A 26,120-nucleotide genomic window follows, 5' to 3' on the forward strand; every position below is an offset into this window, starting at 1 on the left:
CTAAGGGAAACAGGGAAAGGGATTTAAGTTTTCTCCAAACTTGGTCTGGAGAAAAACAGGGCAGATGGGACTTCTAGTGCAGGCAGGAATGATAGGGAACGAAACCCCTGGAGCAGGGAAATCAGACCCCAGGATCCGGCTCCCTGGTAAGCTCCCTCTCCTTTTGGAGCTCATGTCTGCCAGACCCTTTAGGTTTCCTTCTACAAAGGGAAGAACACTCTTCCACCCACGCAGCTCTTTTGTGGCCTGCCTCTGACTCAGCCTCCACAGTCACCCTTGCTTGGACACCCCTTTTGCTCAAGTTGCAACAGTGGGGAGATCCAACCCAGGCGAACGGATCATGTAAGAAGCCAGGGTTAGGCAAGAAGGAAACACAGTACTCCTGGCTCCTTGCCCTTTTCACAGATCTTAGAGAATCCCGCCAGCAGCTTATTGAAGGGGTAGAAAATCCCTCCTGCAGAAAGAGGACCACTCAGCAAGAGAGTAGCAAATATGGGGATAGGACCCAGATCTTTTGTTCTCACTAGTGAGCAACTCTCTAATCTGTGTGATATGTTTGCCTAAATATCCCCCCTCTCTCCCATCAGAATGACACTTAACATTTCATCATTAGGTAATCATTCCTCTGATCTCCCCTTCATTCCTTTGATTTTAATGGTAGGTGTTTGGAGCATGAAGGTTGTACAAACAAGTGCTCTGGGAGGAGCTCACTCATTTAGACTACTGTCAGCCACGAACCCCTTAGTGTGAATGTCTTTTTTTTTTTTTTCCTGCCCCACCTTCCTCAGAATGTCTTCACTGGTTATCCACTGAAATGCATGAGAAATTTAAAGCAAGAGTGGTGGACAGAAGCAGGGGAGGGAGAGGGTGTTTCTGAGCTCCATCACTCAGGCCTGCAGCACAGCAACACCAGGTTCCTGGAGCGGGGGCACTATGACAATCCTGCTAGTTTTGGTCACAGCCTGGCCCACCTTTTAGGCTTGATCTCTTCTTAGTCCAAAGTGAGAACACTCATTCTGCGCCACTCACTGCCTTATGGTATCAAAGCTCTTTTTACCTGGCCATTGTCTAGGAGTCAGTTTCTGAAAGGCTGCTTCTAGCAAACTAAGGACAGAGGCCTAAAATGTGTTATCTGAGGGGAGGAAAAGGGATGACTGCCCCATGAGATGAAATTCTGGGGAGGAAAAACTTCCTGGCCTAGGGACTCCCATGGACTTAGATAACATTCCCATCAAAGAGACAAAGCATACCTTTGTAATGTGTGCAAGCAAAGCTTTGATAAGGTTTAGTAACACAAAGTCACTATCTGCATAAAAAAGCCCATGTTGTTCCTGCGGGGCTTTGAGTAGGAGGGTGAGACAAAGGGAAGGGGGGGGCAGGAACAGGAGCAGGGACCCTGGTGGCAGGTCTAGGGAGAGGGGGAGAATGAGAAACGCAAGGTGGTGTGGCTGAAAGGCACAAGAGGGCAGAGCATGTCTAAGAAGAGTTATTTAAGCTTAGGTTGAGGGTGGGCAATCTCATGACAGTACCCATTGCTCACTGACGTTCTGGGGTCAGTAGACTGTGAATGGAATTCAAGGGGCTGCCAGGGTCTGCATCTAGGTGGACAAAGAGACAGAACAGGAACAACACAGGAGACAGAACCAAGGGAAGAGAGGCCTCTGGGCACCATCCTGGGTATGCTTTTTTTCCTTAAGTCCCTTTTAGGCCAGGAGGTCTCCTTTTCAGTCTTGGCTCAGTTCCTGGGATAAACACTTAGGTAGCATATTCCCAGTGACTTGGGTGATTCTAGCCAGGGTACTTTGCCATGCTAGTACCTGACAGAGGTGGCTGACACACATGAGTGCCCAGGGATTGCCCTGACACTCGTTCTATATGTCAAACTAAGCTGTACCTGGTTCTTGGAGGCAAATAAGATGACCCTGGAGAATGACCTTGGAGAATGGCCAAGGCCACGCACTTACTGTAGAGATCAGTCTCGTCCAGAATCTCCGACTTGATGATCTCCTCTATGATATCCTCCAGAGTGACGATGCCCATCACCTCATAGAAAGGGTCCCCTTCACCCTCATTATTCACCCGCTGGACAATGGCCAGGTGAGATTTTCCTGGAGAACAAACAGAATCACTTAAGTATCTGGGACATTTTCCGAGATCTTTCCTCACAAAATGATGTCTGACCAATCTGAGGACTGAACTCATATCAAAACCTCCTTAAAATATGAAATTCTTATGCAAGCTCTTACAAATGCACACCTTATACTTTAGATCTCTGTTTCTTTCTAGGGAAGTTACTAATATACCCAAAGCCAGTTAAAATTTTTTTCTTTGATCTTTCACATATTAGCAAGTATATATTAGCTGAAGGAGGTTGAATAATCTAATTGAAAGAACAAGAATTTAGAGTTAGAAGAATTGTTAGAAGTCATTCTCCTCCCCTAAACACCACTTCCCCCCTAACTATCCCCGTTACTATCTCTGGGCAAATCATTTAATATCTACTGAATTGCAATCTCTCATCTAGAAGTAGGGAATAATCCCAGTGTAGTGATTTTAAAACATGGCCCCCAAATTCTTTGCTCTACCTCCCAAAGGAGAGGTGTGGTCTACATCCCTTTCCTTGAATCTGGCACACTTGTGACTGCTTCAACCAAAAGACAATGGAAAGTGTCTGTGATGGGACTTTTGAGGCTAGGCCATAAAAGGCAGACAGCTCTGCTGCAAGAACACTGTAGGAAGTCTGACCACTACCCTGAAGTCACCATGGCGGAAAGGCCATCTATAGGTGCTTAAGTGACAGTCCAGGCTGAGCCCAGCCTTCTAGCCATCCCACCAAAGTGCCAGACAGATTAGCAAAGAAACTATCTTGGAAGTGGATCTGCCAGTCTCAGCCGATCCAGCCCTGTCCTTTCCCTCCCCAGCCTTTCAAGGTGTCTCCAATTGCAGCCCCAGACACTGTGAAGCAGACATAAGCCATTGCGCTGTGCCTTTTCAGAATTCCCAACTCACAGAATCTGTGAGCATAATAAAACACTTTTTGTTTTATGCCTCTATGTTTTGGGGTGGTTTGTTAGCAGCAATGGTAACTAGAGCAACCAGCACTCATAAGGTGATTGTAGAGCTCAAAAGACCTAGTGGCTATGTGAAAAGGCTTTGTCAACTATAATGTGTCACAGGCAGATACTTCATTTTTATTGCCCAACAACTGATTAATAATAGTTCACATTTATTGAGCTCTTACTACGTGCCAGGCACCATTCAGAGCACTTTATGTGCATCAATTTATTTAATCCTCATAACAACCACGATGTGAATACTAGTATCCATGTTTTGTAGGTGGAAGAACTGAGGCACAGAGTAGTTAAACAACATGCTTAAAGGGATACAGCCTGTAAGATGCAGAGCTGGACCACAAACCCAGCTAACTAGTTTCAGTCCTAACCTAGGGACTGAAGTCTTATCTAATAGTCCTGCTTCATGTCAGTTTGTTTTCTTCTCCTGTATAGATGCATTTCCTGGTCCTTTTTCTAAAATGAAAATCTGGGTGGTTCGTTTCCTTGGCTAAGAGACATTTAAGGAGAAAATCTGGGGTACTGACTCAGATGTTATTTTTAACAAAAAAAAGAAAAAAGTTCATGCTTTATCAGTGTTACCCTTTATAAGCTCTGGCTTGGTCATTGCCAAAAATATCAGACAAGAGGAGCAGTTTGCCAGAGTCATAATTAACCATTAAAATTTAAACATGAATTTCTGTATTAAATATCTCAAATCACAAGATTGGGATTTTTTTGAACTGAAATGAAATTGGAAAGATGGTATTTGTATCACCCAAGAATGGTCTCCAATTCCCCCTCCCCCCGACTGTCAACCTATTTCTAAACTGGTCTGATCATGTCAGAGCCCTCCTGAAAAACCCTCCATGTCTCCTAAGTGCTTACAGAATCAAGTCCAGTCTCACTCTTTTGGTATCAAGAATGTACAGCGTGGTTCTTCCTGATCTTCCTAACTGTATGCTCTGCTCCATCCTAACCAGTCTATACTCCAGGTGCACCAGGTTACTGTTACTTCCTCAGTTCCCTCCATGTATAGTTTCTAAATCTTTGCTCACACTATTTCCTTCCCCCACCCCATCTCTGCTGGCCCTTCGAGTTCCAGATCAGGTGCTAGCTCTTCAAGAAAGCTCTCCCAGATCCGCCCCATTCTAAACCAACCTTTCCTTGCTTTGTGCTCCTAAATCTTTGATAACTCCATTAGAGCATTTATCAGTTTGCTGCTTCTTATAACTAGTAATGTATGTGTCCTACACTCTATAGACAGTGTTTCTTCCTCAGATCATGAGCTCTTTCAAGACAAAAGATCATAAATTTAAACAGGGTTCCCATTAATATATCAGATAGCTAATCAATGCTGTTTGAACAGAAGACTAAATTAAAACTCATAGTTTGTACAATAGATGATATCAAAACCAGATACTAAAATGCTTGGGGTTTTTTTGATAAAATACTATGTGTTTAAATTAAAATTTAAACTCTATGTCAGTCATTCTAAAATTACCCTCTTTGAAACCACTGCCTCCTACCCAACTGGACTGAAGTACTTTGAAGCTTAAATTAGGTTATGTTAATTGTTAAAATGTGCTCAATTTCAAGTTTTTCATTTCCAACACATTTTTCTTAACTTATGACACCTGTTCTCACTTTTCTGCTAACATGTGCTAGCAGATGACAAAACAAATGACTAGTATAATGGAAAAACTTGGAAAAGTGATTTCTTAAAGTTGTTTTCTATAATTGGTAATTTTTTTATAACATGGAGCCTAAAATATGTATAATACAGCTATACTTCCTACCACTGAAATAATTAGTTCAGATGATGGAATTAAGTAAGTTAACATTAATATTGTAAAATATCAAAAACTTTAAAAGCCACCATTGTTCTGTACTTTAAAAGTTCGATTTGAGGATGCACTGTGTTATCAACAGGGAATAGAAATTTAAAGACCTAATTATACAATATTCAAGACAATGTTATAGAAATTTAAAGACCTAATTATACAATATTCAAGACAATGTACTTATGTAATCTATTTACAAACATTTTATAATTTATTAAGCCTCTAAGATTCCCTCTAAAACCTGTAGAGATCTTCTATAAACAAATGAAGGCAGCTATCCTTTCTTAGGTACAGACTGGGACAGGGATCATCATATAATCCAACCCTGTTCTAAGCAACATTCAAAGGGATGAGAGAACCAGCTGTTCCCATGACACACACAGCTGAGTTTCTTCCTTTATCAAAAAGGTTGGACTTTCCTTAAAATCTGTACCCCCACAATATGCCGAAATAAAAAAAAAAAAAAAGGTTGGACTTTAAGAGCCCTATGGCTGCACCCATCCTCTTCCTGGGTTCCAAAGGTATTGAGGGTGGCCCCAAGTGAAGCTAATCTTTAGACACGGAAACATTAGTTAGTCACTCCTCCTCTCTCCTCCCTCCCCCGCCCCTGCTGTAGCATTTTGTAATACCAAAAATAGTAGACATTATTATTATTAAAGCTACCATTTGCTACACACACTCTAGGGGCCAGGCACAGACAGTGTCAGGCGCTGTACACACATTATTTCACCCTGTTCTTGTTTTCTATTTATATGTGACCCCCTCACTATGAGGTAAGTTCCCTGAGGGCAACAGCTCTGTCCTACTTACCTCTGTTTCCCCAGAATCTAGAATAGCACCTGGTACAACATCATCATTAAGGAAATACAACTTAAAATCTTAAAACCCATAAAAAGATAATTTTTTATGTAAGAGTGAAATCTATAAAACTCTTGGAAGAAAACACAAGAATAAATCTTTATGACCTTAGAGTAGGCAATGGTTTCTTAGGACACCAAAAGCACAATCAAAGAAAAAAAAATAGATTGGACTTTACCAAAATTAGAAATGTTTATGCGTCAAAGGACGTCATTGAGAACGAAAACAGACAACTCACAGAATAGGAGAAGACATTTGCAAATCATCAGATAAAGGGCTCGCATCCAGAATATGTAAAGAAATATTGCAACTCATAAAAATACAACTCAATTAAAAAGTGAGCAAAGGATTCAAATAGATATTTCTCCAAGGAAAATATACAAGTAGTCAATAAACATATCAAAAGATGCTTAACCAGGAGTTTGAGGTTGCTATGAGCTAGGCTGACACCACGACACTCACTCTAGCCTGGGCAACAAAGCGAGACTGTCTCAAAAAAAAAAAAAAGATGCTTAATATCGTCATCATCAGGGAAATTCAAATCAAGATGCCAATGAGATACCACTTTATAACCACTACGATGGCTATAACGAAAGACAGGTAATAACAAATGTTGGTAAGGATGTGAAAAATTAAAATCCTCAGACATTGCTAGTGGGATTGTAAAATGATTCACCTACTTGGGAAAACAGTCTGGCAGTTTTTCAAAATGTTAAACGTTAAATGATCATATGACCCATCAATTTAACTCCCAGAAAAATGAAAACATATGCCCATACAAAAATTTGTGCACAAATGTTCAGAGCAGCAATATTCCTAATAGGCAAAAAGTAGAAATAATCTAAATGTTTACAAACAAATAAACAAAATGTAGCATATCAATACAATGGAATATTACCCTGCCATAAAAAAGAATGACGCATATGCTACAACATGGATGACCTTTGAAAGCATTAGTGAAAGAAGCCAGACACAAAAGGCCACATGTATGATTCCACTTATGTGAGATTTCCAGAATAAACTAACCTACAGAGGAAGAAAGTAGATTCATGGTTGCTAGCAGCTGGGAAAGGAGGATGTGGGACTGACTGTTGTAGGCCAGGGTTCCTTTGTGAGTGATGAAATGTTCTGGAATTAGATAGTAGGGATGCTTTCACATCTCCGAATATATTAAAACCCATTAATTTGTGCACTTTAAAAGGTTGAATTTTATGGTATGTGAATTTTGTCTCAATGAAGCTGTTATTTTTTTTTAAAGCCAATTAAAAAAACATGCCTGAATGAGCAGGAAATTGGTAGAGCTGAAAGTTATAACCTATACACAGGTAGTAAAAGTAGAGACTGCTTTATAAAAGGAGATTAGCTTGAAATGAAAGAGCAACACTGATTTGGATATGGGTAGTAATGCTGGTAAAATGTCAATATAGAGCACTCATTGTCAGTTTGTGATCTAGGATATAGAAACCAAAAGTGGACACAGTTGAGGCCATCAGACCAGAAATGAGGGAGAAGGCACCACCTTATTTTCTGTGCAGGTAGAAATGGTGAACAGGCATGAGGGCTTCATCACAGATGGAAAGGGGAGAATTTGAGAACAGAGAGTTGTGGGCCTTGGACATAGTAGGTTCACATCTTTTATCAGAGACCTCATCAACTTTGAGGTATGACTTGTGAGAATTTGAAACTCCTAAACTGGGTCAAACTGGGGCAGTGGAGCTCAAATTTCCCAAGTATTTCCATCTTTCTCTGGGCAATGCTGGTTTCTGACATGCATTATTTCCCCTCCCATGCATGAGTGTTGTGTTTACTTCCTAATGGCATACTTGGGGGAGTGGCTTAGATTTCATCCATTCTCCTCTCTGCCCTCCTATGAGATTCGGTGAATAGGATCTGTGGCCTTTTCTGTTGAGCCATCCCTCTACAGACTAGCAGAAATTCTCAAATGTCTTCTTACAATTGTTAGTACAACAGTTTCAGTTTCCCTCCAACTTTCTAGAAAAGTGGGATGCCTGTGAAATAATTTAGGCTAATAAGGATATCATTACCATTTCTACTGAACTTCATAGTTTGTCAGGACTTTATACAGAGTACAGAAGAGCGTTGGAGTTTGTGAGATGTTCTTGAGAACTTCCTGTAACCCTCATGGTGTGCATCAGAAATGATTGGATAAGCTCCCAGCTTTCTCCAGAATCTATTGAAAGACATGTGTCTTATTCATATTCTCAAACAAGTTAACCTCTTTTTCAACTTCCATTAAAGGGTTCTATCCCATTTGGTGACTATTTTCCTGGTAGGGGGGATGACCGTATTACCTTAAGATCATCACTGCAAACAAGATCACACATGGAGAACAGCAAAGCCATGCTGAGCTCCAGATGTTGAAGACTAGACTGAGCTAAGTGATTTGCTCTGCATACTCTCAGCGTGAGACAAGTCCAAAACAATCGGGGACCTGGAAAAATCACCCTTCTAGTTGCTAAAAATAAAACGATAAACTTTAAGCCTGTTAAGTCCAAGGGCATATTAAGATACAGCAGAGGCAAAAGATACTTCTTTAGATAGAAAACTCTGGAGTGTTACTACTTTATGAGGCAATTTTACATGTCTCTTGAGCATTCCACTGTGGCACTGAACATCAATAGATGGGAAATCTCTGAGCTGAGTTGAAAGGTAAAGAAACAGTGGATTTTACGGGAATACACTTTCAAAAAAATGAAGGCTACATCTGTCTCTGAGTTGTAAGGAGCATATTTTACTCTGGGATCACTGGTGTCTTACTTCTGAATTGGCAACTACAGATCTCTGGCCTCTGGCTTGAATTCATGCCATGTTCTTGGTGATCAGTCTCACCAGAAGTCCAGCACTCTCCCAACGGCTTGGCTTGCTGACAGTTGCCTTTCCTAATTTCTAGCAGCCATGGGCTCCTTAAACCTTGGTTTGCTTCCCTGAAGCTTTGACTACTTTCTCGTAGTCTCTGATTTACAACCTCTATCTCCAATCCTGCTCACTCCCTGATGAGACACAAAGTAGAGAACATGCACCTATGGCTTGAGCCTTGTTTGGACTACAGTGTTAGGATAGTTTTAGTGGAACTGGAGAAGTAATCCTCAACAAAGCATCAAGGGTTGGAGTCATGCCTCTCTAGGTTTAAGTGATATTTATAGTGACCTATCTTTCCTCTATCAAACAGGGTCACTTGGTAAGACCCTCCACACCCAATTCTTTGGAATGAATTTCATCTAGCTCAATGGTTCTCAATGCTGACTGTACATTAGAATCACCTGAAAAGTTTTATTTGCTTTTTTTTTTTTTTTTTGAGACAGAGTCTCGCTTTGTTGCCCAGGCTAGTGTGAGTGCCGTGGCGTCAGCCTAGCTCACAGCAACCTCAGACTCCTGGGCTCAAGCGATCCTTCTGCCTCAGCCTCCCGGGTAGCTGGGACTACAGGCATGTGCCACCATGCCCGGCTAATTTTTTTTTATATATATATCAGTTGGCCAATTAATTTCTTTCTATTTATAGTAGAGACGGGGTCTCGCTCTTGCTCAGGCTGGTTTCGAACTCCTGACCTTGAGCAATCCGCCCGCCTCGGCCTCCCAAGAGCTAGGATTACAGGCGTGAGCCACAGCGCCCGGCCTGAAAAGTTTTAAATACATTCTACAAACTGGATCTCACATCCAGAGATTCTGATTGCTTTGGTTTGGGACAGGGCCACAATACCAAGCTATTGCATAAATAGCTTAAAATGCTCCCCAGGTAATGTCTTGGTTAACAGCAATGGTTTTCAAAGTGTGGTCAGTCTCTGGACACCAGCATCAACATCATTTGAGAATTAGAAATGCAAATTCACAGGTCTCGTCCCATACCTAGTGAATAAGAATCTCTGAAAGTACAGGCCAGTAATCTGTGGTCTTGATGCAGGCTAAAGTTTGAAAATGAAAACCACTGGTTTATGGGTGGTAGGCTTTATGTCACTTTGAGTATGAGGAAGGGAAACAAGTACTGAGATGTCTAGTAAATTCTGGTCCCTTCAGTGCACCTGGTTTAATGGTTACAAGATGCTAACTACTCATGAAAAGACAGAAATGAACCTTCTGGAACAAAGTGTGGTTGTAGTGGCAAGTTGTTTAATGCTTTCTCTCATATGATGTGGGTGGGTATGGTATTTTGTTGACATGGGGAATAAAGTGGTTGTTGACTTCATCACTGGTCTTAGGAAGTGGACTCTTGAGGCTTTTGTACCAAGCATCTCTGAGACAGGCTTGAAATATTTCACTACCTATTAGGCTCTTAGCAAGTCTGAGGTCAATAAAATTTCCCATTATTTAAAGTCCTTTTCTGCTGCCCCAAGAATCCAAAGGGCAGTCCTAGTACTGGTTACTGCTAGTGCTCTGCCTAAGGCTCTGTTACATTATCACATCACTACCTGATATCAACATACCCAAACTATAAGTTGGATTTCTTAGCAGGGTGATGAGGTTTTCAGATGTTGCTTTTAAAGTAGTAGTTCTCAGTTGGGGTGCTTTATTTTCGCCCCTGCCCCGGGGACATTTGGCAATATTTGGAGACAATTTTGGTTGTCACAACTTGGAGCAGGGGATGATACTGGCATTTAGTGGCTAGAGGCCAGGGATGGCGCTAAACATGCTACAATGCACAGGATAGCCCCCCATAACAAAGAATTATCTAACCCTAAACATCAATACTGCTGAGGTTGAAAGCTCTGCTTTAAAAAGACAGAAAATTAGGCAGCGGCAGCAACATTACAACTACATTTTGGTATTTGAAGAAGCTGAAATATCCTCCAAAGGTCTTTAATAAGTACAGCCTCATCTGCTTGATATGGTTTAAGCACATCCAGACAGAAGAGCTCTCAAGGACCCTGTTAGCACACTGCTTATGCCTTGGGGGCAAAAAAGCAAATAATTGATTTGCTTTCCTCTCTTTCAAAAATAGCTACAGCACTTTGGTAAGGTAACTGTTCCCAAGATAGAATATATTATTAATAATAGAAGCCAGGAGGAAAGCACATTGCTTGGAAACAGAGAACTAAGGAAAGCAGAAATCATTTTATGGTCTTATGGTTTCTGCCTCACTCATGACCTTCTCCTTGTAAAATACAGTGGCTTTTGCTACATTCTTCAACTCCCTGGTGTCCCTGCAGCATCTTTTATTCATTTGGTAGGCAATATTGAATGACTCTTTCTTACTGTGGTCTTGGTGCCTCACTATCACTGGAACAGTGTTTCTCAGAGCAGTGGCATGAACACTACCTGTGCACTGTTGAAAATGCAAGTTCTGGGGCCCCACCCTTTCCCTATAAAATCAGGATTGGGGGGTGGTGAAGTGGGGCCTGGACAGTTGTTTTAATGAGCTCTCCAGGTGATTCTTATGCATACTAAAGGTTGAGAAGCACTGTTCTTGACACTGGCTACTCAAAGGGTGGTCCTTAGATCAGAAGCACTGGTACCACCTGGGAGCTTGTGAGAGATGCAGAAGTTCAGGCCCCTCTCTTAGCTCTCTGAATCAGAATCTGCATTTTGTCAAGATCTCCAGGTGATTCTTATGCACATTTGAGTATAAGCACTGGTTAATATTACCTTGGTTTTCTTCCCACTCTTATGACTGATATTTGTTTCCATTTTGGAATGGAAACAAATTTTTTTGTTTTATCCTTTTATCCTCACCTACAGTTACATATCTCATAAAGACTCTAGCTCAGTGATTCTCAACCCTGGTTGCATGTTGGAATTATCCGAGAAGCTTTTGAACCTATCATTGCCTATGTCCCACCCATAGGAATTCCGATCTAATTGATTTGGGATGTGGTCAGGACACTGGGATGTTTAAAACTTCTTTAGGTGATTCTAATTGGCAATTGTATTTATAATAAGAATCTCTGCTCTGGTCTTTGATCCTCTGCTCTTCTCCCTCAGTTAAAGATTCCAAAAGGGTCCATCACTTTAAATATCACCATCACCTTTATTGGGAACTAGATTTATATATTAACATCAGTGTCTATTTTGAACTCTCATCCTGTTTTAGACATTTTGCCTGAGCTGTCCTCCTGTCTTGTCAAAATCACTTATTCAAATAGAAACTCCTGATTTTCAAGATTCACCATCCCTGCTCTTCCCCACTCTTCACTACAATAAATGGCACCATCAGCCTTCTAGTTACTCAGAGGCAAACCCAAGAGTCATCTTTTACCTTTTCCTTTACTTCTATTTAGAAAAAATCCCCACATTATTCCAATTCTTCTTCCTTTATTCTTCAACAAGCACTTATTGAATGCCTACCACATACCAAGCACTCTTCTAGGCCCCCAAAACACAGCAATGAACATAGTGCACAAAATCATTTTCCTCCTAAAGATTACACTCTTGTAAGTGGACATGAGAGATAATAGGCCAGATAAATATACAAAATATATAGCGCAATAATAAGGAGAAGAACAAGGAGGAAGTATATGGGAGTAAGTGAGCAGATGTGACAATTTTAGGTAGGGGTTACCAGGGATGAACTCGCTGAGAAGGTGATGTTTGAATAAGCCTCCAGAGGCGGTGAGGTAGGGAGGTTCATTGGTATCTGGGGATACCTCTGCAGTAGAACAAGATGCTAGGGTCCTGAGTTGACAGTGTGACTCATGTGCTTGAGAAATGGCAAGGAGGCCAGTGTGGTGGTTGTAGATTGTGGAAGAGGAAATTAATGGGAGCCAAGGTCAGGGAGGTGAGGAGTTGGGAGGTGAAGGTGTGATAGAGCCTGGAAGGCCTTTGTAAGGACTTTGGGTCTTACACTAAGTGACATAAAGAAACCATTGTAGAATTTTGTGTTTGTGTGGGTTTTTTTTTTTTTTTTTTTTTGCAAAAAAGTAACATGATTTGACTTGTGTTTAAAAAGGAATTCTCTAGCTGCTGTGTTAAGAATAGACACAAAGCAGGCAGAGGTGAAAGCAGGGAGAGCTGATAGGAAGCTCTGGCAATAATCCAAATGAGAGATGACTGGTGGCTTGGACTGGATTGCAGTAGTGCAGGTGGAGAGATGCTGTCAGATTCTCTAGATATATTTAAAAGCAGAGCCTACAGGAGGACTGGAAGTGGGGTGAAATATAAAAGAAGTTTTGGTCTGAACAACTAGAAGAGTGGAACTGCAGTTTACAGAGTTTGGGAATGTTGTATAACAAGTAGGTATGGCAAAAAGAGCAGGAGCTCAGTTTTGGACAAGTTTAAGTTTGAGATGCCTTTTCAACCTCCAAGTAGAGATGTCAAGTGGCAGTTAGAAATATAAGTCTGGGCCGGGCGCGGTGGCTCACGCCTGTAATCCTAGCACTCTGGGAGGCTGAGGCGGACAGATTGCTTGAGGTCAGGAGTTCGAAACCAGCCTGAGCAAGAGTGAGACCCCGTCTCTACTATAAATGGAAAGAAATTAATTGCCCAACTAAAAATATATACAAAAAAATTAGCCGGGCATGGTGGTGCATGCCTGTAGTGTCAGCTACTTGGGAGGCTGAGGCAGGAGGATTGCTTGAGCCCAGGAGTTTGAGGTTGCTGTGAGCTAGGCTTACGCCACGGCACTCACTCTAGCCTGGGCAACAAAGCGAGACTCTGTCTCAAAAAAAAAAGAAAAGAAAAAGAAAAAAAAGAAAGAAATATAAGTCTGGAGTTCAGTTATCTTTGATATCTTTGGAAGAATGAATGAGATCAACAAAGGAGTGAGAGTAGACAGAGAAGAAATCCATTTCTGAGCCCTGAGGCACTCCAACATTTAGAGGTCACAGAAATGCAACATTCCTGCAACAAATATTTGAGCATCTGATAAGAGTAGGCACTGTTCCAGGTGCTGAGGACACATCAACAGATATGATGTAGGCAGAACCAGTAAAGGGGACTGGGAAGGCATGGCCAAAAGGTAATGAATTCTCAGATTTTTGTCTCCCTTCCAATTCTAAGTGTTCTTAATTTCCATGCCCTCATTCCATCTTGGACAACTGCATTAAATCCTAACCAATCCACCTCTTGCTTTTTTTTCTAACTCTAATCCATTCTATACCCTAAAACCAGATTCACTGTCCCCCAAACTCTGCATTTGTGAGATGTTAGTGTACTTCCCATCTCAATAACATGTACCAGTTGCCAAAGGGGATAGTTTCTGAACTCTTGTTCCTGGCACTAAAAGCCACCATGGATTTTTGGCATATACTTTGCTTTCTTTCTTGCTACTCTATCAAAATGTATTGTGCTTATTCCCCATTCATAAAATAATTGGTCCAAGGATATTTAGCTAATGAACGGCAGAGACAAAATTTGAACTCATAGAACTGAATAGGGCCCACCCTGGCTAGGGTTTGTGGAAAGCTTCAAGACTCAACCAGACAAGACTGGATACTTTAACTCCAGGCCTCTCAAACATGGAGTTGGTTTTGGAGGCTGCCTAGAGGGACAGTTTGACTCTCTCCAGGTTCAGACTAAATATAACCAGGATCCCCTGCTTAAAAATCACCATGGTTTCTCCTATTCCTTAGGTTATTTTAAACAAAAAAAATTTTTTTTAAATCGCCACGGTGACCCAGAGTGATTTGGCTAAGCTTTGGCAGACAGTGTCATTCTCAGGCCACAAACTAACCTCAGATACAAGGTAGACACACTAAAAGGCAAACAGGGCTGCCCTTAGTCATCCAGCAGATTGATTAGTTCCGGGCTGTGGTCAAACTAGGCTAGTCTCTGGAAGAAGTGAGATATGTGGGCTCTCAGGTGCTCTATTTGAAGCAAATTAGATGCTTGAAATGACTTTAAAACCTACTCTTTTGAAACTTCTCATTGCGGGTAAAGACAGCTACAGCGACTCCAATGTTTTCCACACTTTTTTTTCTTTTTTTCAAATCTAAACCAAGCTGACTTCCAAGAGCATGGGTCAACATTCACTCCAATTTCCAGTTTTGCCATAGTGGTGACTGTAATACTTATTGTATACTAGGTACGTACTTTAATTCTAGTGTTCGTAATATCTCTGCAAAATGCGGACTATTATTACTAATATAGAGATGAGGAAACCAAGAGTTGGAAAAATAAGTGACTCGTCAAAGGCCAACTTTTAAGGCCGGGCGCGGTGGCTCACGCCTGTAATCCTAGCTCTCTGGGAGGCCGAGGCGGGCGGATTGCTCGAGGTCAGGAGTTCGAAACCAGCCTGAGCAAGAGCGAGACCCTGTCTCTACTATAAATAGAAAGAAATTAATTGGCCAACTAATATATATACAAAAAATTAGCCGGGCATGGTGGCGAATGCCTGTAGTCCCAGCTACTTGGGAGGCTGAGGCAGGAGGATTGCTTGAGCCCAGGAGTTTGAGGTTGCTGTGAGCTAGGCTGACGCCACGGCACTCACTCTAGCCTGGGCAACAAAGCGAGACTCTGTCTCAGAAAAAAAAAAAAAAAAAAATTTCAAAAAAAAAAAATACTGGAATACAGGCTCTGTAAAAAAAAAAACAAAAACAAAAAACAACAACAAAAAAAAAAGGCCAACTTTTAGTATGTGATGGAGCCAGGAACAAGCCCAGGTTTGTCTGCCTCTCCAGCCTGTGCCCCTTCCAACACAAGGCATACTCCACATTTCAGGCCAGATCTCAGGTTTACTGTCTCTGATGTATTAAGAGCAATGGGAACATATTTTGTCAATGCCCAGAGGCTGCAGGAACATGCAGAGCTAATGCCCAGCACCTCACCGGTGTGTTAGCAAAGAAGGAGAAGGGCATTGAACTGGGAAGGGGAAGGGAGTCGCAATCCCACCTCCCCACTCTAAGTCTGCCTTCAGGTCCAATCCTTCCTATGTTTAGCCTGATATTTTACTCCAGTAGACTGCTTGGAGCTTTGAGGGATTTGTTTATATGGCTGTGATGTTTGTTTATATGGTCTTGTTTTTTTATTTGCCTGAGATGTCTGAGGAAGGGCAGAGTGATAGGGAAGGAAACTTCATTCTAACTGATGACAGGATAAAAGAAATACAAGGAACCTACCACAGCTCAATTTTGGTCTCTTGGGCCCTATCCAAAGTAAACAGCTCTCAATTTTGTTTTCTTATTATATACAGTGAGTTTTACATGGGCTGAATCACAGAAAAGACTGGTTATATAAGATGACTAACTAGATACAATTCATTTGCCTAGATTAGGGAGGTAAGAAGCGAAAGGTGGAGTGTCTTAAGTGCTATAGGGGATTCATCTTTACTGTTCATAGTAGACTTACAAAGTAGTATCATTTCCCTTTTAAGAAGTAGAAAGATAAGTCTTAGAGTGGTAGCATGATCTGCCTGTCACAGCTGGTAAACAAAGGAGCTGGGATCCAGGTCCAGGCCTCTGGGACCCTGTGTGTCCTAGTCTCCCCGGTCTTAGACAGCAAGTCACAGATGTGGGTTGTAGTTCCACCTCTGTCACTAACATTGAGCAAGACACTTGAGTCTTTGGAACCTAGGTGCCTCATATACAAAACGGGGATAAAAAATGCTGACCTCATATTTGCGGTGAGCACAAAATGAATTGCTAAATGGGAAATTTTGTTTATGTGGCTGTGACATTTGTTTATATGGTCATATTTTTTATTTGCCAATAAATACAATGTAAAGGCTTTGCAACGCTAAGGGATTATCATTGCTATTTTATTATTTGTCCTTTCTGGGTCTGTTTTCTCAACCTTGAAATTAAAGGATGGGACCATGTGATTGCCAAGGTTCCTTTTCTGGCTCCAAAAGTCTGTACTTTAAGTCTAAACAGCCCTGGGCTACAAAAACAGCTTGGTTTTACAGGATGCTTCTTTGTGATAATATATAGCAGAATTTTAATAGTGCCAACAGTTAGAGCCTCTTGTGTTTACAAAGGGCTGTGAGCTCCTAATGTTTATATCTTAATATGGAAAAACTTCTTTGGTATGAGGTGAGAAAAAGCTACCTTTCCGCATGCTAAGTGGTTTTTATCTATACAATCAAATAAAATCATTCTCTACAAAATCAGGAAGAGAAAGGCTAAAATGTTATCCTACCAATCCTGCAGCAACCACCTTGATTCGGAAAAACAAAACTGCGCCTTTCTCATTTTTTTTAAAGGGCTGCACTTTGTGGTAATTGTCCTGCTCTACTTTATAGGAAATAATCAACACCTTTATCACAAAAGAATTTCTTGAGCCACTAAAAGGCAATTATAAAAAAATCAACCATGTCATCCAGAGCACCATGGTAACAAACATCACCAGGGCAAGAAAAAATAGCTGTTAGTCACTAGAATCGAAGCTGGTTGGCAGTTTGGCTTGCTAAGCAACACTGCAAAAATAGCAGAGTAACAACCCATTATCTGGAGGTTTGATTCTGCACGGCTTTAAATCTGGTCCCAGAAGGAACTGTCCCAGGTCCCTATACCAACTCCATACCCTAGCCTCTCAGCCAAAGCCTAATTAATTAATCATTTATCCAGCAAGTATTTATTGAAGCTTATTGTATACCAGGCATGCGATTCTCAACATGGGTATTTACTTGGTTTCTCAGTTACATAGAAGCTGTGAGTGAGATGAACACAGGAATAGTGGTTTTGTGAAAGGAACTGTGGAGCAGGGATTTGCTGAAGGTAGACTCAAACAGAACTAACAGCTGTCAGCCAGAAGACAGAGTAAAAAAATTAAAAGTAGACAGAGAACAGCTTTATAATACAGCATAAAATAACTACATTCTCATGACCATAATCTTGCGTCATCAAAAAAGATTAAGTTAATTTAGGATCCTTTGTTGAGGAAAACAGGAATGGGTATAAAACATTTTATAAATATCATCAAAAATGGTTAAAACATACAGCTTTGGCATTTGAAGGGAACAAAAATTATGTTTGGCAAATCTGTCTGCCTAGTTCCCTATTTTGCTGGAAGAAAAGCATCATTATGATAATGGCTTTACCAGCACTTGAAATGCAGTGTCGGCTCCTCCTCCGCCTTTATGTTTCTAGTTTAAACTCCTGCCTCAGCTGGAATGCTCTTTCCCTTCATAATTGCTTATCAGAGTTCCTCTCCTTCTTTCAAGGCCAAACTGAAATTCTGCTTTCTCAGAGTTTTCCCAGATCATTCAGGGACTTATTTCTCCCTTCCCTTATCATCCACAGATGCTTTCTGGTGGCCTCTGCCTATATCTCAGGCTGCCTTGTACTGTCATTTTTGTCAGGGCCCTTCCTCCCTTCATGTTCCTGGACAGAAGGGTCAAACCACATTTATATTCACGTCTACCTGCCAGAGCCCTGGTACTCAGTGCATGTTACTGAACTGAATTGTCCTGACACTCGACAGTCACTGGGGGCAGAGGGAAGGATGGCTGGGGGAGTGGCACTTTCCCTAGTGGATGTTACACAGCCCAGGGGGCCCCGTGGCACCCGCTCTGGCCTGCCTTCCTCAGGGCCTTTGCATGTCTGCCCCCTTCTTCTGGAGCTCTTCCTCCTCCTGACAAACTTCTCACCACCTTTAAGGAATCAGCTAAAATACCACTTGGGGAAGGGGGGAGTCTATCTTTTCCCATAAGACCACATCAGGGTTCCCTATTATGTGCTCTCATAGCTCCCCATACGTTCTTTCCCAACTCACTAATCACAGTTTATAATTATTTCTTAGTTAACGTCTCTCTCCCTACTCAACTGCAAGCCCCAGGAGGGCAGGAATGGTGTCTGTCTTGTCCATGCTGCATCCCCAGTGCCAAGCACAGGCCTGACATGGAATAATTCCCGTTTAACATATGGAGGAAGAGAGAGAAGGAAGGAGGGAAGAATCTCTACTTGGAAAGGAACATATAGCAGAAAATAAGAGAACTGAGAGTTGTTATTGAAGGTCCAGTGATCCTCAAATGTGGGCCTAGAGGTAAACCAGTTTAGAAGAATACTAGGAAAACCCACAGACCCTCTTCTGAGACACCTGAAAGCTTTAAGGGAGCCAGAAACACAACCAAATGTATTTGATGGTTAAAAACAGAACATATGAGCTATGACATTCTTCAAATAAAAAAGACATTATGAAGGATAATAAAAAGAAATGGAATTTAACTGCAGCCAGTGGGATTTAGATTAGATAAAAAGATAGTCTGACTATGAAGGCTGGTATGGCCTGGAAAAGATAACTAAATCCAAAAGAGTAATGACAAATTAGGTTCTTTCTCAGGTTTTTTAGTGCCCATTCCAGCTCAGATTCTATTGTTACCTGGCATTTCTTTTGCCAGGCTGAAAAAAAAAAAGGAATATTACATAACAACATTTAACAATCATAATGAAAATGTTTAAAGAAAAAAAATAAACCCACAATTTTACCATTTTTACATAATTATTTCACTTTTCCTTGTTTCCTTTTACTCTTTCTCCCTGTACATGAAGAACTATGCTTTGTTTACTATGTGCTCTACTATTTAGAAGGTAAACATCTCATTCTAATTTTTGCTAATTATTACTTAAAACATTTTAAAGAATTTTAAACATTTTAAACATTACATCTAATTATACCAGTGAAATATAACTTTGAATGAAAACAACTTTTTTTTTTAAGGAAGACAAAGAATATAGCACCAGTGTTTTGGTAGGCTTTTATAGAATTAATCAATGGAATGCTTATTCTTCCTGGTAAAATATCTTATCCTGTTAATCACTGTCTTAGCAGTAAGGGAGGGAGACTGGAGGGACAGTGGTGCCATTAATTAGGACAGAGACCCACAAAGAGGAAGAGGAGAGATTTGCTGTGGTCAGTGGAATAATACTAATTCTGTACTTCGGGTTAACCTTACTCAAACATAGAAGTACAGAATTAGCTGTTTAACACCATTTATCCAAGAAATGTTTACACATCCCCTAGCCATGTTGGCCACTGTGCTTGTCCTGAGAATACAAAGTAAATAACATTCATTCTCTGCCCTCAAGGAACTCACAGTCCAGTGGGGAGAAATACTGTTTCCTCTTGTAAAGCTAGCACACTAGCTGGAAAGATCATTTTCCTTTTCCCTACTTCTAAAGACCTGCAACTCATAAGAAATATAGAGATTAAATCCCATATGGACAAAGCGCTTCGGAGTTACATGACCTGGGTCCTGAATTTGGGCCTTGCAATATACTATTAATAGTTGAATGATGATCTTAGACCAAATAACCCTTCTGGGTCTTAGGGCTGTCACCTATAACTACAGAGTTGTTTTAAAGTTGTTGGAAAAGAGAAGGTATGTAGAAATGTTCTGTAAAGTGCAATATACATATTAGCAATTATTGTAATTATAAAAGCTCCATTTCTAACCTGCAGAAACCAGAGGTGAATCAGCCAGACATGAATCAGTCAAAGGTGAAAAGGCACCTTTGAATTCTGTTGGTGGCAAGAATTCCAGGATGAAGGAAAAAACAAGACTGGTGTAACAGAGAAAAAAAGAACAGGCTTTGGGGTCCTACAGACCCCAAAGGTTCTACAGACCTAGTTCAAATCACAATTCAGTCAGTTATTAGCTATGGAAAGTTGAGCAAGTGATGTTATCGATCTGAGCTTTAGTTTCTTCATCTGTAAAATGGAGTTAATAATATCTACCCAGGAGGGTTGTTTTGAATATGTAAAGAGTTTGGCGTGGTGCCTAGCAGAGTTGTTGCTCAATTAGTGGTGACTGCTCTTATTAATATTATCATTTTCCTTTTCTGCCTCCTAAGGGATTTGTTTAGGTGATTAATTTACTTGAGATACAAGGATGTGAGGGAAATGGAAGAGCTATTAAAGACTTGCTTAAAAAGTTATTTTTAAGGCCGGGCGCTGTGGCTCACGCCTGTAATCCTAGCTCTTGGGAGGCCGAGGCGGGCGGATTGCTCAAGGTCAGGAGTTCAAAACCAGCCTGAGCAAGAGCGAGACCCCGTCTCTACTATAAATAGAAAGAAATTAATTGGCCAACTGATATATATATAAAAAATTAGCCGGGCATGGTGGCGCATGCCTGTAGTCCCAGCTACTCGGGAGGCTGAGGCAGAAGGATCACTCAAGCCCAGGAGTTTGAGGTTGCTGTGAGCTAGGCTGACGCCACGGCACTCACTCTAGCCTGGACAACAAAGTGAGACTCTGTCGCAAAAAAAAAAAAAAAAAAAAAAAGTTATTTTTAAAGGTAAAGAAAAACAGCTCAACTCAGCTTTCCTCTCCTAACCTATAGTACAAAAATAACTCGTATAAAAACTGATCACTGCATTATGAAAGTTGGAGCCTGAGAACAGCCACCTTGTTAATTATTCCTTGTATTCTAAGTAGATCTACTAAGCATTGCTAATAAGGGTTCTCTAAAAGAAATGCTTCTCAAACTTTAATATACACATGAGCCATCTGGGGGCTTGTTAAAATGCAGATTTCCATTTAGTGGATTTAGAGGGAGGCATTTCTAATAAGCTCCCAGGTGAAACTCATGCTGCTGGTTCATGGACCACACTTTGAGGAAGTAGCAAAGCTCTGCAATATCTTCCTTGGCATGGTGTTCACTGTAATGGCCTGCCTCTCCTTAGTGATCTACCTAACTACAAACTATTAAAAGGACACTTAACAAGCTTTTTTCTGGACCAGATTTAGAAATTTTGTACAGGGACTTGCTTCAGATCAATATCAACTTTTCTGAGCAGCCTACTATGTACAAGGCACTGTGCAAGGTGCTAGGGATAAAAAAGGTTAATGACACAATTTTACTTCTAAAGACTGTTCTTATTTTAACACTGTGTGGTCTCTAGACTGTTAACCTCCTCAGGACAGCCTTGCCTCCACTATTGCCCAAAGCCGTATAGATAATAAATATTAAATGAATGAATGAATGGGCTCACAGGAGTTCCATTAAAAATGTCTTCTGGTAACACAGGTCAATGAGACACTATTTTTTTTTGGATAGGGTTTCGCTCTGTTGCCCAGGCTGGAGTGCAGTGTGGCATGATCATAGCTCACTGCAGCCTCAAACTCCTCGGCTGAAGGGATCCTCTCACTTCAGCCTCCTGAGTAGCTGGGACTATAGGCACACACCACCACACCTGGCTAACTTTTTAAATATTTTGTAGATGAGGTCTCACTATGTTGCCCAGGCTGATCTTGATGGCCTTAAGCATCCTCCCACCTCAGCCTCCCAAAGTGCTGGGATTAGATGCATGAGCCACTATGCCCAGTGGAGACACGGTCTTAACTGCTCTCTATCTTAACTATTACCTGTAAGAGGTGAATGAGTTAAAATGAGGCTATTAGAGTGGGCCCTAATACAATCTGACTGATGTCCTTGTAAGAAGAGAAAATTTGGACACATGAGGAGGCACCAGGGATGCATATACACCGAGGAAACACCATGTCTGCAAGCCAAGGGTAGGGGCCTTAGAAGAAACCAAACCTACAGACACCTTGCTCTTGGACTACTTACTAGCCTCCAGAACTGTGACAAAGTAAAATTTTGCTGTTTCAGTCACTTGGTGGTATTTCGTTATGGCAGCCCTTGCAAACTAATACAGATTTTTCACACATTTTATGCCCAGATCCAAGACCCTACTTCTGTAAGATACACAAAGTATAAGCATAATTCTAAGACAGGATGAATGAACCTCAAAGTGCGGTGAGAACTATTAATGCAAGGATTAAGGGGAGATAGAAGAGGGTAAAACAGCAGCCCAGATTGGGTTAAAATAGCTGCCATATACACATTTCTCTCCTCATAATCCCAACACAAAATCTGGAGCTGTTCTCTTCCCAAATCTGAGACTGAAAGTAGCTTTTTTACACGTTTTCCTCTTTCTCAGGCTACATTTTAATATTTAACATGATTTCAAAATATTGTGGCAGGAGGAAGACCCCAGATTTGTCTCTGTATTCAACATCCTAAAGACTGCACGTGATGATTGGTCATGAGATTGAATTTTTGACAAATAAGAAAACATCAATAAAATGCACAAATTAGAGTCCTGCTAGCCACAGGGAAATCACGTGCACAAGTTAGAGTTCTACTAGTGACAGGGAAACTACATTTGAAGCCTAATTCTAAAGTAAAGGAATTGGTTTTTTAAATTTTGTTTTTAATAACATGCCAACTGACATGCACAGATGGGTGCCTCTTCTAAAATAATCATTCTGGAAAGTCCTATCTTTATCCCATCACGTCATTATTATCTAATTATGTTGAGTTCCTTTTAGGGTTTGTGAGATAGTCTTTTGAGTGCTCTCACTGTTGACTCTTGAAAATAGATTTGATTTTCAACAAGAATCTGGTGAAGGAGAGCAGTTAAACTGTGTAATGCCAAGAGGACTGACTCTAAAGTATCTAGGCTGGCTATTCTTGAGTGAATTTGCACTCAACCCCAGAAGGCAGTTTCAAAAAAACAAACCCCAAACATGAAGTAAACATGTTATAGGCATGATATCACATTTGAGGGTGGGAGGGGGGATGGTGACTGCACTGAAGGAAACCCCACTCATTTGGATATTGCAAGTTTTCTAAGGTCTTGTCTCCCCAGAATATTTCCTCAGGTCCAGATCTACCCTATGTCATAGGACAAGTTCCCAGGAGTACAAGGACTCCACTGCTTGAGTCAACTTTTAATCTCCAGCTAGGGTATTTAATGTATGTTGAATGAAGAACTGATGGGAAGTTAAATATGGGGGAGGATGTCTAACAGGCTCACTCTACATGACTTGAAGGACAGAAGTTGGAGGCTCTGGAGACATAAATTTCTGCTCCATGTGAGGAAGACATTGTCAGCAGCTGGAGCTGTCCAGCAATGGAGTTAGTTTGCTCTGGAAATAGTGAGCTTCCAGCGCTGGGAGTTCAAAGCAAAGGTTGCTTGTTATGGGAATCTCTAGAGGTGCCTTCTATAATGGGTGAGGATCTATGCACTGACCTCTAAGAGTTATCCCACAGTCCAATCTACACAATACCTGGCACTTGGCATGCCCTGGAAAACACTCAGGGAATGGAATGAGTGAGGAATATGGTGCATCTTGTGAACCAAGCAAAGGGGAAGAGCGCTGGGGCTCAGTCAGCTGCAAGGAAAGGGGAGAGAAGTGAGGTGAAAATATCCAGGAATCCAAGAGGTAGGGTCTTCGTTGAATTTTTGGTACCTCAGGAGAGAAATTGCTTTGGGTACCTAAAGCCTCACATGGTTATATGAAAGGATGATAGCTTCGAAAGGGATAAGAGTTGGGGGAGGAGACAGACCACTGCTCACCCTTCTTAAACTCTTCCAGCACCGTGTCCAGCCGGGTATCATTGAAGACACAGTGCAGGGGCCGATTGTAGAAGCGGGTGACGGTGAGGAGTGGGGTGCAGTCGTCGGGGTCCACGAAAGCCAAGTCCTTGACAAACAAAATGTCTACAATGTTGTGCCGCTGGTCACCCTCGTACACTGGGATGCGAGTGTAGCCGCTGCGCAGGATCTCAGAGACAGTGGCGAAGTCGAGCACCGCGTCTGAGCGCAGCATGAAGCAGTCTCCAAGGGGGGTCAGCACCTCCTCCACCACTTTTGTGCGCAGCTCCAGGGCGCCCTGTATAATGTTGAGCTCTTCCTTCACGAGGTCGTTGTAGGGGTCTGCGGCCCGCAACGTCTCCAGCAGCTTCTCCCTCGTGTAGAAGGTGCTGATCTCCTGGCGCAGCGCCCAATCCAGCAGGCGGCCCAGCGGGTAGCACACGGGGAAGGCGGCCACCATCAGAAGCCGGGTCAGACACACGCTGTGCGAGGCGATGGCCAGCCCGTGCCGAGAACACACAGAGTAGGGGCAGATTTCAGCGCCCAGGAACACGGCGCCAGTGCACACGAGCGCCGGCAGCCATGGGAAGTGAATCCCCACCTCGCTGTAGTCTTCCTCTGTGCCCCCGACGCCCGGCGGCAGCGAGGCATACAGCCAACCCGCCAGAGCCGCGTTGGCTCCGGCTTGGCCCAGGAGCAGGGTGCAGAGCAGATGGGTCCCCCTGCCGCGCACGGCCTGCACGCGGCGCGCCTGCTCCTGTTCGGCTGCCGAGCCGCTGTTCCGCAGCACCCGTAACTCCACCGGGTCCAGCGAGAGCAGGCTCAGGCGCAGGCCGCTGAACAGGGCGGACAGGGCGAGCAAGAGGAGCGCCCCGAGTGCCCGCAGCCAAGCGGGGGCCAGCAAGTCCCCGCCCGGGCCGTAGAGCCGCGGGCGGACGCGCAGCAGGAAGCCGCCAGCCGCGCCGTGGTGGTGCCAAGCGCGCCCATCCCAGGCGCACAGCGAGAAGAGCTTCCCGCCACCTCCCGCGCCGCTCCGCTCTGCTTCGCCCTTGCGCAGCTCCCGCACCCGCACCTGGACCAGGGCTGAGCCCGCCACACCCCCGGGGCGCAGAGGCCCCAGGACCTCCACGTCCGATGCCCAGTCACTCTGCTCACGGCAGCGCTGCGGTCCCGGAGGCCGCGTGGGTACCGCACTGGGCGCCACGCCGCTGCCCCCCGGGGGCTCCTCAATAAATACTAGCCGCGGAGCCCAGTCGCCTGTGCCGTTCTCCCCCGGGGAGACGGTGGGTGCGGGCACCCGCGCGGCTGGCGCCTCGGATCCCGGCTGGAAATAGACTCGCAGGAGGAAGCTGGTGCCTTCGGCCGCACGCAGGGTGCCCCCCTCCAGAGACACGCGGCCTCCAGCGGTGTCTTCGGGCCTCAGGCCCAGAAGCCAAGCAGCAGCAGCCGGGGGCCGGGGAGAAAGAGAAAAGAAGAGCAGGAGCACAGCGCCCCGGCTGCAGCAGTCCCGGAGCCTGACACCCACCGCTGCCGCTGCCGCCGCCGCCGCCGCCATCCTGCACCCGGCACGGCTGCACGTGATACTGCAGAAAGCAGAGCAAGAGCTGGAGGGAGGAGGAGCCGGAGCCGGGAACCCAGCCCCAGGCAGGTCACCACGTGTATGCCCCCAGCTGGAGGCGGTGGGGATTCAGATCTTGTCTGGGCTGGGGGCCCCTGCTGAGTGTTGGAGATGGCCACGCATCATGGCACAGTGTGCAGCCGGTACACAGTTCGGTGTGTCTGAGCTGCAGCCTGGGGAAGGCTTGGCTTGGAGATGGCCTCCTACTTCAGCAATAAGGCGCCTCTGCGAGCTCCTACCCGGCAGTAATTCCCTGCCGGCCCCACTACTTCCCCACTGCTTCCCCATTGGTCCGGAAAATTTCCCAGTTTTATGCTTCTACTCCTGCCACTTGCATTCCCCCTTCTGGCCAAGAGATAGTATGGAGGCAAGTCTTGAATCTGAAAACTTGTAGTGTTTGGTGTCAACTCCAGCTGACCTTTTCATATTATAAAAATTTCCAAATTATTTAAGTTCAGTTTCTTAAGATCCAAATGTCTATCAATAAGAAACGGTTGAAATAAATCATGACATGACTATGCAATGGGATATTATGCAGCAATAA

The 26,120-nt window shown here is 43.1% G+C and overlaps 1 protein-coding gene across 2 annotated transcripts in view; it reads right to left on the reverse strand.

The window, feature by feature from the left end:
• CNNM1 (cyclin and CBS domain divalent metal cation transport mediator 1) overlaps positions 1–25,802 on the reverse strand; it is a 56,297-nt gene extending 30,495 nt beyond the window's left edge. For both annotated transcript variants that reach the window (XM_012768161.3, XM_012768150.3), the window contains exons 1-2: positions 23,941–25,802; positions 1,965–2,108 (exon numbers count right to left, since the gene is read on the reverse strand). In XM_012768161.3, the coding sequence (XP_012623615.1) occupies positions 1,965–2,108; positions 23,941–25,513 (1,717 nt within the window). In that variant the 5' untranslated portion in view covers positions 25,514–25,802. The remainder of the gene's footprint in view (positions 1–1,964; positions 2,109–23,940) is intronic.
• Between the last annotated feature and the right edge of the window lie 318 nt (positions 25,803–26,120).

Source organism: Microcebus murinus, chromosome 14 (genome assembly GCF_040939455.1).
Source record: "Microcebus murinus isolate Inina chromosome 14, M.murinus_Inina_mat1.0, whole genome shotgun sequence".
In the NCBI taxonomy this organism is placed as follows: Eukaryota; Metazoa; Chordata; class Mammalia; order Primates; family Cheirogaleidae; genus Microcebus; species Microcebus murinus.